Genomic DNA, 12,488 nt, shown 5'->3' with positions numbered 1-12,488 from the left:
CTCTGCCCTTGCCAGGTGTCATCTATTTTCCCCATTACTCCTCGCTTCGCTCTGCAGCACTTGTCTGATCAATTTGCCATTTCCTTTTTTAAAATCAGCAACGTATAGGTGGTCTTGGAAAGATTATATTTTTACTGGTAAGTGTTGATTTCACCATACAAACAAATACCACTGAAAAATATTTCCACTGATAAAACCCTAAGTTGACAGATAGGTAAAGTAAGAAAAATGAACTCAGTACGATTTCAAGATATTTGTATGTTTTGACATGTGCTGTTGATAATTTGTGTTTTAATGTTTATAAAATTTTAACTTTTTTGAAATCAGTGTCTGCTGCCATTCAGTAATTCCTGTATGACTCTGACACCCTCCATAATTTTGTAGAACTGAAAATTTAAAAATAAATTAAAAAATGTTTACAAACAAACATCTATAATATCTGTTGATTTAAAAAAAATCTCACACACACACAACCCCGCCCCAAATTCTGACAAACAGCCACTGGATATTTTTTCTTCCAGAGGTAGCACTATTTCACGTTTAGGCTTGTGTTCATTCTATAACTACCTTATTAGATGTCTATAATGATCTTGTAAATGGTTCTATACATTGAGTAAAATGTCACATCTTGATCTTGCTAGATTTGCATGCGGCATCTAACATTCATTTATAAGACGAATGCATGGGCCCCGATCTCATGGCTGGAGTCATATCTCACTGATCATTCTTGTCATTGGGTTTGTGGTTGGAAGAAGGGAAAAAAAATATCTTTGTTCTCCTGACTTACCATGACACAGGATTCTGTTTGGACCCATCGCTTTTATTCACACTTTATAACCACCTAGCAATCAACATTGATGGTATTTAATCCATCTTTATCTAGATCTGGTCCTTCTTCCTTTTTCTCCAAGTGGCTTTGCCTTCATTTACCATGTTGCGTAAGTGATACTTTTAAGTGGATAAGTGAGAACTTCCTGCTATTAAATATAGATGAGAGAAATGCTGTTTTGTGGCCCTATTTCATGGAGTCCTGTATTTTAAGGTTAAGTCTCCCCATATTACTCCTTCCCCCACAGCCCGATGCATGCAAGTGTTTGATCATTACCTGCTCTTTCAACTCACATCAAATCAGTTAATACAAATCCATTTGCTAAACAACCTTTCAGAAATGCATGGATTAACTGCATAGAAGACTGCAGCCCTGGAGCGTACACTGGTTCTCTCCAAGTTAAATTATTCCAACCATCTTCCAATCCGCTTGGTTTTTTTTCCTGGTGCCTCAATATTACCTCCTTTTTCAGAAGTCTCCATTGTTTACCACTAGAGCAGCTGATCTCGTTTCAGATTCTCCAATATTCATTGCCCTAAATACTTCATACTGATGTGCAGCTTCTTTTTGCAAACTCACACCCACGTCCGTCCTTGGTACCCATATTTTGGGGTCACCCTCTAAATATCAAAGTCTTCATCCAAGACGCCCATAACATTTGCTGGAACTCTCCCACCTGGTATTCATATTACTTATTCTTTTGCCACATTTAATTGATTCAGGTTCTATTTTTAACTCGCAAGACCCATGTTTGTATGCACTGTTGGCTGTACCAGCTTTGAGATATAAAACACATTCTGATCAGTGCCTTCGTACATGCGAAGAGGGCAGTAACAAGTTGTTCAATAAGCTGGGTCTAAGACACTGAGTAGTTAACAGCACAAGTTAGGTGAAAAAAAGTTGCATTTTTTGTAATAAAAGAATGATGATTTCTGTTAGTGTGCTTCATGCCATACATACTACTAACTAGGCTGCACTTCACTGTTAGCAAAGATTACAGCTGGAATAAGCAGCAGTATTTTCCTAATTGCTATTACAAACACTGAATTTTTGTTTTGCTTTGAGTGTTATTTGCGCATTACACTTGAAAATGTGATCTCTACATGATGCATTTTTGCTTTTACACAGGTAACAGCACTTCCTCAAACTGAAGAATTTAATTTTGGCTGTTCTGCTCTGTTCATATTGTTCCATCATCACAGATTATAATTTTGAGTGCAAGCATGAACTGCAAAGGAGGATTTTAAAATGTGGCAGAAACGGTTTTTGTTTAAAAAAAGCAGTACACAACTTGTGGCCCAATAGGAAATAAGGTCAGCCAGCCAAATATGTCTTATTCAGAGGAAGATTACAGAGTAGCCTTATGCTTCTAATAAAATAAACTCACTAGATTCAACTTACACAGCCAAAAAAGCAACAGAACACCTTTGAGAGCTGAGCTGCTTCAGAGCCTTTGAAATCCAGAGACCTTCATTTGTTTTTTCAGCATAAGCAATATGCAACCACTTAATACTTCTTTTAGCCACCGTAGAGTCATCTGCAAAGTTGCTGGAGAAGATTTGTAACAGATGCTTTTATCTACTTCATTTTCTAAGCTCTAATAAGTCGACAAGGAAACCAATCAGACAACTCAATAGAAATCGAAATTTCTATCTTCTAGGTCAGGTTATTTGGAAATTTCAGGAAGCCAAATTGACTGCTACCGTATTGGTAAGACTGGTTATGCATTCCAGACATGAAATCTGTAAATAAGACACCATGACTGTCAATTCAGAGTTAAGACTTTATGAATTTCATAGAACTGAGGAGAATGGCAATAAGAGGTTTTTTTTTTTTTTTTTTTTTTTTAATAAAGAGGAAAAGTCTTGGTGGGAAAAAAAAATCCATCCAAATTTTATTCACCACAACCTGCAGGTCAATCCAAAGTTAGGCAATGTACTTGTGTTCCACTCCATAAAACTAGACTAAGGTTCTCTGAACTTGCAAATAAGTTGGAGCGCACTGATCGTGTAAAATATATTGTATCTACTGATGATGGTCCTCCAGATACCTGAAAAAAGTCCACTATAAGCAAAGCTACAGGTCTGATATAATATTTGAGCAGAATTCTTATGGTTATTTTAATGTGGGAAAACCTCAATGTAGCAATTATGAAACCTACTGGTTAGAAACCACCAGATGTGGGTTACTTTTTAATACTCAGGCGCTTCCTATTCAAAATATTTCCCACTACACAAAATCCATTTCAATAGTAGAAGAAAGCATAGGAGGAAATCCTTCCCTTTCAACCTGGTATTTGAATTACTTAGTTTTAAGTACTATTAGTGTTATGTGATTAGCATCAATTTTGACAGGGGAAAACAATTCCTCTTTTTGTCAAGAACTGAGACACTTCTAATATAGCAATATTGCTATTACTGGGTGTCAAAACGTTTAAATTCACAGGGTTCCAGGCATACTAAACATCCTTCCAAATTTTCTCCAGTCTGTAAACCCATGGAAATTCAGTACCTCCATTCTGCCTCCAAATGACACCAGTGTCTAACTTTTCAGCTGTTAGATCTTTTCACATGCATGGATATGCTAAAAGCTACCAGAATCCATACTATCCAGCAGCATATACTGGCAGACACAATGCAATGAAGTTATCCATTTAGAAAATGAATATAAAAGAATGAGTGTTCACACCTATCTAAAGGTCAGAATAGCCTTCTTTTAAAGAAAATGGCAATCCCCAATATTTAGCTTTGCCATTAACATTACGGTAGCACCCTCAAAATGTTTGTCACACAGGTCACAAAGCAATGTTTGTTTTCTCATCAGAAAACTTGTGGTCAAACTTACCATATTCATCCTAGAAACTACCAGTGACAGAGCAGTTAAATTGCTTGCCCAAGGGCAAATGGCATTCACACGAGGAAGACACAGGTTCCCTGACTCCTAGTCTCATGCTCTAACTACTAGATATCAGTGCCTCAGCGTCATCTTTGACTCTTCCCTAGATTGCTGCACTGCTCCTTCCTTCATAAGGACAGCTAGCTTTAAAAATAATGGAAGCACACGCCAGCACCCAAACTTAAAAAGAGTCAATCTCTCCTTCAGCTTCATTCTAAAGTTACCTTCCTACACTAGCACCACCTCTCCCATTTAGAGAATAAATTCTCACAATAAACCAATGATTCTTTGCCAGAGCAGTTTAGCAGGCCTATTAGCTTATTGTCATTATGTTTATAGCTATAAAGAAGAGCAGTAAGTAATAATATATATAATTAAACATGTAAATTAAAAAAAGATGTGGGAAAGGAAGCATCAAAATTAGATGCAAAAATAAAAGCTACTAAAATAAACAAGCTAAGATGGGTAAAATAGAGTCATGTCGTCATTTGCTGGGAAGAAAAATCCAAATGAATAAAAAAAATAAACTGTTTCTGCCACATGTCCTTCAGCAAACAGAGCCTGAAGTAAACACTTCTGGGCTAGCTGACTTGTCAGCAAAGCCCGGGGAAAACTAAGATAAAGAGCGAATTTCCCCTGTTACTGGCACAGGGAAAAAAAAAAAAATCAAAGGGTTAAGGCAGAACACCCAAACATGCACACTGTACATGTGTGTCAGAGCCATTTACTTACATGTAACCCCGTACGGCATACACTGTGTACAAGCTTAAGGAATCTTAGCCCACCTACCGTCCTCCTTGTCCAGCACCATCATCTCAGGGATCAAGAGGAGTCCGGGTGCAGATGCTGTGTCTCCAGCAGCCTTCACTCAGGGAAGAAGAGAACTAGTCTCTGGGATCACAGATGAGCCACAGCACAGCTGATCGTCCTTTAGCAGCCAGTGAGCTCTAATTACCCAGTTGTCCAGCTTTTAACCTAGATTGCACTCAGTTAGAATTACATTCAGAAATGAAGCACTTTGCAGATACAAAAGCAGTCTCACCTACTTTTGTACCTCAGAATTGCAAGGAACTAAAACTGCAATTTAGAAAAAAAGGGGGATCGGAGCTGTTTCTTTGGCTCTCACCTTCTAAATGGCTCAATTTGCACAGTATAATCTGTGTTAATGTAATTGCATTTGATAGCTCATAACCCTGGCTGTTGCAACTACACAGCTTTCAACCCTTACAAAGTGTTTTCCCTTGGATTTAAGATTAATCTAAATCTCAAATTATATTCAGAGAGAGGGGAATATATCTAAGACCGGCTACTGCTGCCTCTGTCTCTCAATTGGTGCGCTTTGCCCACTTGCTCCTGAATAAACGCACGCATTTCCCAGGGACCCCCTCTTACTCTTCTGTCAGGATTTAATGGTGAATTTAAGCCTTTCTAGCTCAGCAGCACCACCTGCAGTACAGTATCTGTACATTTAGTTTTACTAAACTACCGAGTATCTTTAGTGTTTCAAACATTACTAACTTTGCCTCTTTTTCATGCTGTTCGTTATCACCGATCAATTTTCACACACAACATACTCTTTCAATATTTATATTTACGTACTGCATTTTATACAACTGTGTTTTACTTTTGCCTCTCTCTAGATAGAGATCTGTCTCCAAAGCATTCCTTCCCCCCTTCCCTGCTTTGCTCATTTAAAACTTGAAGTGTCATTTGAAACTGTTCTGTAGCTTCTAATGGGTTAGGGACTCTCCCTTTCCCTACTAAAACCTAAAATTCCCTGCATAGATTCTAAGACCATAGCCCTGCCACACTGGCTTCTTCCATTATTAACTCTATTTCGCAGATGTGTCACGGTTTAGAGCTTGATGCAACACTTCTCAAAGCTCATTTTGACCTTGTTTTTCCATGCACACTTAGGAAATTTCTAAAATACACTTTGTGAATTTCAGTACATCATGCAACATTTCAAATAGTACAACAATTTCTACAAATTGAGTGCAATATTAGTCCTTGCCCATTTGCTCAGAAACATCATTGTTGCAGTTAATTCTACTAACACTGGAATATAAACCAACACGCTTGGGGAAGGGCAATCTTCCATCTTTCCTCACATGAGTAGGCCTTGCTCTCACAAGCAGCCTATTGTCTTCAATCGTGTCAATCAAGATTACAGGATGAGGTCCTTCAATACCAAGCGCGATCTACAATTTTAGGCATCGGGGTATTTTTAATCCCAGAAAACATTTTATTCTCATTTTAATGATATTTCTCCCTCCCCTTTACAACTGATACAATGGTACTCTTTTAAAACATGATAGCAGGCTCAAGTTATATATCCTTAATACCTATTTTTAATTAGATTCCTTATCCTCAGCTCAAATGGCTTTTTCCTTCCCCCTTCATTTTGAATACTTAATCCTAACAGTCCTTGAACATATTTGATGTTAAATATATCATTTTGCATAGAATCATTTTCATCCAGTACTTAAAACTTCTATTCTTCTCCTTTTAATATAGTTTGCAAGGATTGAAATTGTATTTTAGGGTAAGAGTGCAACAGCTAAGTGATCATTTATTTTAGCTACTGTAAATTAAAAAGGAAGGGGACTGCATGCCAAAGATGTGGTAACTAATGCTTGCTGATGTTTGTTCAAAAATGTTTAACTAAGAGAAAAGTATGAATTTCTAATCTAGCATAGGTAAATACTGTAATATTTCCTCTAATATATTGCTAACCTTTATTAGAAAACATATTCCAGTGTTTTTGGATCACAACACCTTACTTCTGACACTTTTTTTCTACCCCAAAGCTTCTATTTTGGGGCAATATTTTTTTCCATCTTTGTAAAGAGTATCTTTAAAGTAGCTATTTTGGTAATTACATGACATTTAAGCTTCTTGTCTACATTAAATAGCTGCTATATGTATTACTGTTGCCCTTTTTTTTGGTAAATATACCTACAGACTGATTATGTAGCTGTCAAAATATTATGCATTAACATGTAGCGCTGTACCAGTATCCATTTTATTCCTGCATTACTTCTACACATCCAATCACTTGGATTCCCTTTTGCAAACTAATAATTCTTGCATTAAACATTCCTCACACACTCACTCATTTCAGACACCAGTAAATAAATATTATATATATATATATACACACACACACACACACATACACACACACATCTCCTGTAACCCTTAAAACACTTTACTAGTAATTTAACAGAATCAGCTACAATTAAGCCAATCATTGGAACTGGTCATGATATTTGAGATCCGCTTACTGATGGGTTCTTTTTAGCAGAAGTTCTGCTCTCCACTGTCAAAGCATTGGCAGTAATTATAGATTTGAGGAATATCTATAATAATTCTGAGCTATGTAATTATCGTATTGGACACTGGGCTGGTTTGTTTGTGCAAGTCAAAAAGAAAGACCTAGAGGGCCAAATTCAGCTGTGGCTAACACACCAGAATTGCACAGGTGCAAGTCTCTACAGATTTTGGCTCAGAATGATGTTCTTTAACTTCAGCTCTGAAGATTCATTTTGGGAAAACACTTGCATAAGTTTTCATTTTTAAATATTTCCTAGTATTACATTGTGTTCTATCAGTTGGGTTATATTGTGTCACTTCAAACATATGAACCGATGCTACCTTAGAGACATAACTTGACATAGTGCCGCAAAACCTCAAGTCAGGAACCTGACTATTTTTGTACTCTCCCCCTTTACCCACAATGATATTTGCAGAGCCCTTAGGAAAGTAGTATTGTTTTTCTGTTGCCCATATTGACACCAAGAAGTGTTTGCGTCAAGGCAGCTTTCCACTTACTAGGCAGCAAACTGATTATTAGACCCTGTGTGATGGTGACGATGTCACCCTAAGGCTTGCATACTCCCCTGAAGCCTTCATTGCAACACGTACCCTGAGGCTAGGAGAGCAATCTCCTCCAAAACAACAATACGGCTGGACAACTAGCTCTCAGGGATGCAACTTCTACCTAAGAGGATGTGAGCTCTCTGCAATGCCCCAAGACTGCTGGAGGAATGAGGGACTTAATTCCTGATTTCCCACATGGATGCATGCAGCATTCATTAAACTTTCACAGTGCCTTCTTATGCAGAAGAGCTAGCTTTTTAAGATTAAACATGACCCTACAAAAAAACAAAAAAGTGAATTGGGTATCTGTGATCTGAAACTTTGTTTTTTAACCTTCTAAAAATCCTAAACAAAAAAAACAGACCTGTCCCGAGAAGGAGACCTGCTTGCATTAATAGAACAGACCCATTTTCAATAACAAGGTCTTTTAAAACAAGCAACTGGTATAGCTAGTGATAGCTTCCATTTTAGTCCATTTATAACCTGTGCAGATCCAGCATCCTTTTTAACATTCACACCTGATCAGGCAACTGGAGCTCCATCCAAGTCAGGCAGAAAGAGAAAGGAAAGCATAAAATAACCTCCTCATAAAATAGTTTCCTCTCTTAATCTCGCCTTCTGTCCCTAATTCCTCTGACACTTAACAGGCATAATTTCTCCTCTAGCATAACTACACTATCAACAGTTTTGAAGATTCACAGACATTACTACAGTTTGTTACTCTGATCTCCACATCAGGGGTTTCTTACTATTCTTCTTTTTAAGTACATCTCATTCTAATTTCCTCCTTACCTTCACCACCATTCCCATTATTTCCTTTTATATCGCTGTTCACGAGAGCTCCTGGAATGAGGGCTGTTGAGAACTGTCTGGATAATCAATGGTTCTAGTTTCACTTCCTTACACCATCATCATTCCAGCCCTGAGCTCCTTATGTTTAACGAGTCTGTCTGCAATACTTGAAAGAACCCAAATACCCCCATTAGCAAACCCTCTTTAGATCTCAGTCTTTCCTCACAGCTCACCTGCTTCCCTTACTTCTGCAGCAGAGGCAGCATCCTGCTGTTAACCTGTCAATCAGATTTAAACAGATATGGGTTGGCAGGCACCCTTTGGCAAAAAGTTAAGGGAGATTAAGACGTTGCGTAGTTTATTATTATTACTGGAGGACTTTCATGCTGAAAGTAAAAAGGCAATCTTTTTCCCTCTAGTCAAACAAAATTCGCACTGTAACAACTTAAGTTTCAGGGATCGCCCATTGTAGCTTACCCACAAAAATGAACTCAGATGGAAATACAAACCCTATCGCACATAAGCAAGGTTAATTCTTTTCTGGTAGTGCTCAACTGTACTGACTATTAGTTAGCCCCATGTATCATGGTGTGTGGAGGAACAGATGTGAGAGAGGTTTATTTTTCTGAACATTTCATACCTTTTACTTAACATTTAGATCAAGTTCTCTCCCCTTTACTTCCCCCCCCACACACAGACACTTTTGACTTCTATACACCCCATTACTAACACTGCATTAGTTTACTTCAGAGGACTCTGTCAAACTAGAATACTATAAAGGCCTCTAAGTCCGCAATTTAATTTGGCATTCAGCTCCCTCCCCACACACCCTTCTGAGTCCCAGTGTGCATTTAACCTTCTAGCTGTTAGAGATTCGACCCCCTCCCACACAGGTGGAGCACACAAGCAGGCATATGATTTTTCCTCATTCCTCAACTGATTCCATTAAGGTGTGTGTCAAGCAGGCTCTCACCTTGCAGGGGCAGATACTCCAAGATTGAGAGGGAAAGGACACTTCCCGCTGTCTCTTTTATTCTAGTAGTCACCTTTCCAAATTAAACCCCCCATCCACCAGGGGAGAGAAGTTTTATGGTAATTTATACAGGCACATAACATATAGCATTCACTGCAACACTACCAAAGTGAGGCTTTGCAGTTTGCAATGTAACTGAAGCTGGTATGATGGTGACAAGCTAATGCCACCTGACCTCATGGCCAGTGACACAGTTATATGCACCAAGATGTCATGCAGTTCTGAACTGGCAACAGGACTTTGATCATGATGACCAACAGCATATTCCCTCATCTGAGTCCTCAAAAGACAGTTATCTCTGTTACACTCCTATTCCCGTACATAATATTACTGGCATAGCTTGGCGGGAGATGAAAGGGTGGGAAAATGGTATCAGCAGATGAAGGAGATCAATTAAAAATATCAGTGTTGTGTTACCGCAATTTTTCCCAATAAGGATTAGGAGGAAAGGACCATTTTCTGAGCTGCACAGACTTCTTTCCCCGGGCATTGCCTATGCCGATGAAGAGGGTATAAGATTACCCTTGCCTTGACCCAGTAGCCACCCATGTGCTCATCCCTAAGGCAGAGGCCACTATTTGAAAACACAGTTGTACAAAAAAAGGACAGCAAAATACTGCCAGAATCAGTGGTGTCTAGGCATATATACGTTCGTTTCTGACAGGCAATCATGCTGACAATGAAACAGTCTTTTCAATTATGGAGAAAATGACACTAGAATAGAATGATTTTAAAAGAATAAAAAAGTCAATATGATGAACTCTTATGGGGAACACTGGAAGAAGCAATCGCCATGCATAACAGCAGGTGATCATGCTTTCAGTACTCACTGGTGCTTTGTAAATAAGTTTCAAAGATTGGGGTGGGGGATTCAAATGCCTCAGTAGGATAAGCCTAGCAAGAGTTTGTAAGTGTGTTGTTACATCAAGCTTGTAAGGATTGTTTTTAGCTCAACAAAAACCATTACCACAGCACTCTGCAGCAAATAACCCTGGACTGCCAAATTTGACAGCTAAGACTGCAGACTAGTGGATGACAGAGGTCCGAGTTATCCTCTCCATTCACCCGGGCCCCAGATTACAAAAACCACTTCCAACAGCACCTTATTTCTCGCTGTCTATGCTTCGTCAGGATGCAGGAGGCTATTTTGGAGAGTTATCACCAGTCTTTTTCTTTTCTCCTCAGCACTTCTTAATACTTTACACGCCAGAATTAATTTCCCTTTAAATTAGCTTTCATAGCCTGTAAATCCTGCCTCCAACCCTGCCTCTCTCCCCGCTCCCAAGTGAATCCAAATGAATTTCTAGCAAGTCTTGACAATAAGCACATGGTTGATCTAAACTTGCATGCAGTCAGCTCTCTCATTTCCACATACACACACCCCCTTTCCTTCCCAGCCTCATTTAAAAAGTAAATCCTTCTCCACAATAAGCCAAGGCGCCCTTTGTGAAGCAGTTTAGCAAAGCTGTGAGCTCTTAGTCATTAATAGCAGGTTTAGAGCCATAAAGGGGGAGGGAGCTGAGGAGGGGAGGGAGGTGCATGAGGGTGGAATAGGCAAGAGGGTAAACACGACAATAGGAGATAACAGACAGTGGACATGCTGGGAGAATAGAAAATACTGAAACTAATGGATTTAAAGAGGCAGGAAACCTAATCCAGGCCCGAAAGATCTAGTGAAGAGAACATTCCGTTTGCTAATGAGAGCAACAAATAACGTGAGTGGGGAAGAAATCGGTTCTTATTAAAGGAGAGCTGGGGAAGTAAATATCCGACGAATCCGATAGAGTTTAGCGAGGCAGTCATCCAAGCCCTCCCTTAGACACCCCTCCATACACACACACGAGCCAGCATGCTCCGATTTGTACAGTAACGGTGACACGCACTTGCAGAAATGCCCCTGCTCCACACACACACGGCAGCAGCTGCCTCCCTCCTCCTGCAGCTCGCGCTGCCTATCCGGCCGCAGCCACGGGAGAGGACAGGCGCCGGGCGAGCGCGCTCTGGCGTGATCTCGGCTTCCTACCTACCGTCCTCCTTGTCCAGCACCATTGTCCCGGGGGGCGCGGGCAGCAGCTGCGTCCGCCGCTCCGTCTCTGGCGTCCTCTCTCCCTCCAGCCGCCGCCTCTGCTCCTTCGCTCCAGGGAGGGGAAAGGGACGGAGGACCGGAGAGTGTTTGCAAAGCGCTGCCGAGCGAAAAATGCACCCGGATCGTCCTCCCTGTTTTTCTCCCCCCAGCTAGCTACAGTTGCACGACTTTTAACCTAGATTGCACCGAGCTAGAATTACATGCAGCAGCAGCAGCACTGAAGAGCTTTGCTAGTGCAAAAGCAATCTCCCCCCTCCAACTCAAATGCCAGTTCAGAAATAAATAATACTAATTTTAAAAGGGTAAAAGAGGCAAAATCGAGGGCCGGTTCTCCAGCGCCTTCCCAACGAGCACAGTCAAAAAAATTGTTTTAATGTAATTGCAGGTGATAGCTCATAACCCCCCTCTTTTGCTGTCGCTACTGCAGAGCTTTCCAGGCTTCCAAAGTGCTTTTCTCTTTATTTCACTCTAAATCTAAAATTATATTCAGAGGTAGGGGGAGGAAAAATGAGAACCTATCGCTGAACGCAAAAGCACTTGCTGCCTGCCTGCCTGCCTGCCGCTCTCTCTCCTCTCAATTTATGTGCTTTGCACTCTCTTGCTGCTGAATAAATGCACACATTTCCCAGGGACCCTCAGATTCCCCTGTTAATTAAATCAATTCATTATGCTCAGATCTGATTAGCAGCCCCTTCCCCCCCTCTTTGAATCAATTATTCAATACACAAACATAATTGCCTGTGCCAGAGGTGTCTAAGTATTAGCTTATTTAACTCCAAGGACACTAATTACCCCTAGGGCAAGGGAACTTTTCTCATTAATTCTGACAAAGCACAGTTAAAGAGAGTGTGTGTGTATATGTGTGTGAGAGAGAAAATGCGGCAGTGTATAGCCAAGGAAAGGAGGCATTGCTTTAACACACGTGTTACTGTATAAATAAGCTCATTTTCTTTCTACCTCTTACATTACAT

General features: G+C 40.0%; 1 protein-coding gene across 3 annotated transcripts in view; it reads right to left on the bottom strand.

Annotated features, from left to right (window-relative positions):
* The window catches only part of LMO1 (LIM domain only 1), an 81,656-nt gene extending 69,572 nt beyond the window's left edge, over positions 1 to 12,084 (bottom strand). For 2 of the 3 annotated variants that reach the window (XM_039533311.1, XM_039533313.1), the window contains exon 1: positions 11,459 to 12,084. Coding sequence is in view for 2 of the 3 variants with exons in the window: in XM_039533313.1 (XP_039389247.1) it covers positions 11,459 to 11,480 (22 nt within the window). In the remaining variant the exon portion in view is untranslated. Of the gene's footprint in view, positions 1 to 4,513; positions 4,700 to 11,458 lie in introns of all 3 variants that reach the window. The other variant, XM_039533312.1, reaches the window with a different exon arrangement.
* Positions 12,085 to 12,488: the final 404 nt, after the last annotated feature.

The sequence above is a fragment of the Mauremys reevesii genome, linkage group 4, assembly GCF_016161935.1.
Source record: "Mauremys reevesii isolate NIE-2019 linkage group 4, ASM1616193v1, whole genome shotgun sequence".
Lineage (NCBI taxonomy): Eukaryota > Metazoa > Chordata > Testudines > Geoemydidae > Mauremys > Mauremys reevesii.
The sequence above is the reverse complement of the archived record's forward strand: the minus strand, read 5'-3'. Positions and strand labels throughout refer to the sequence as shown.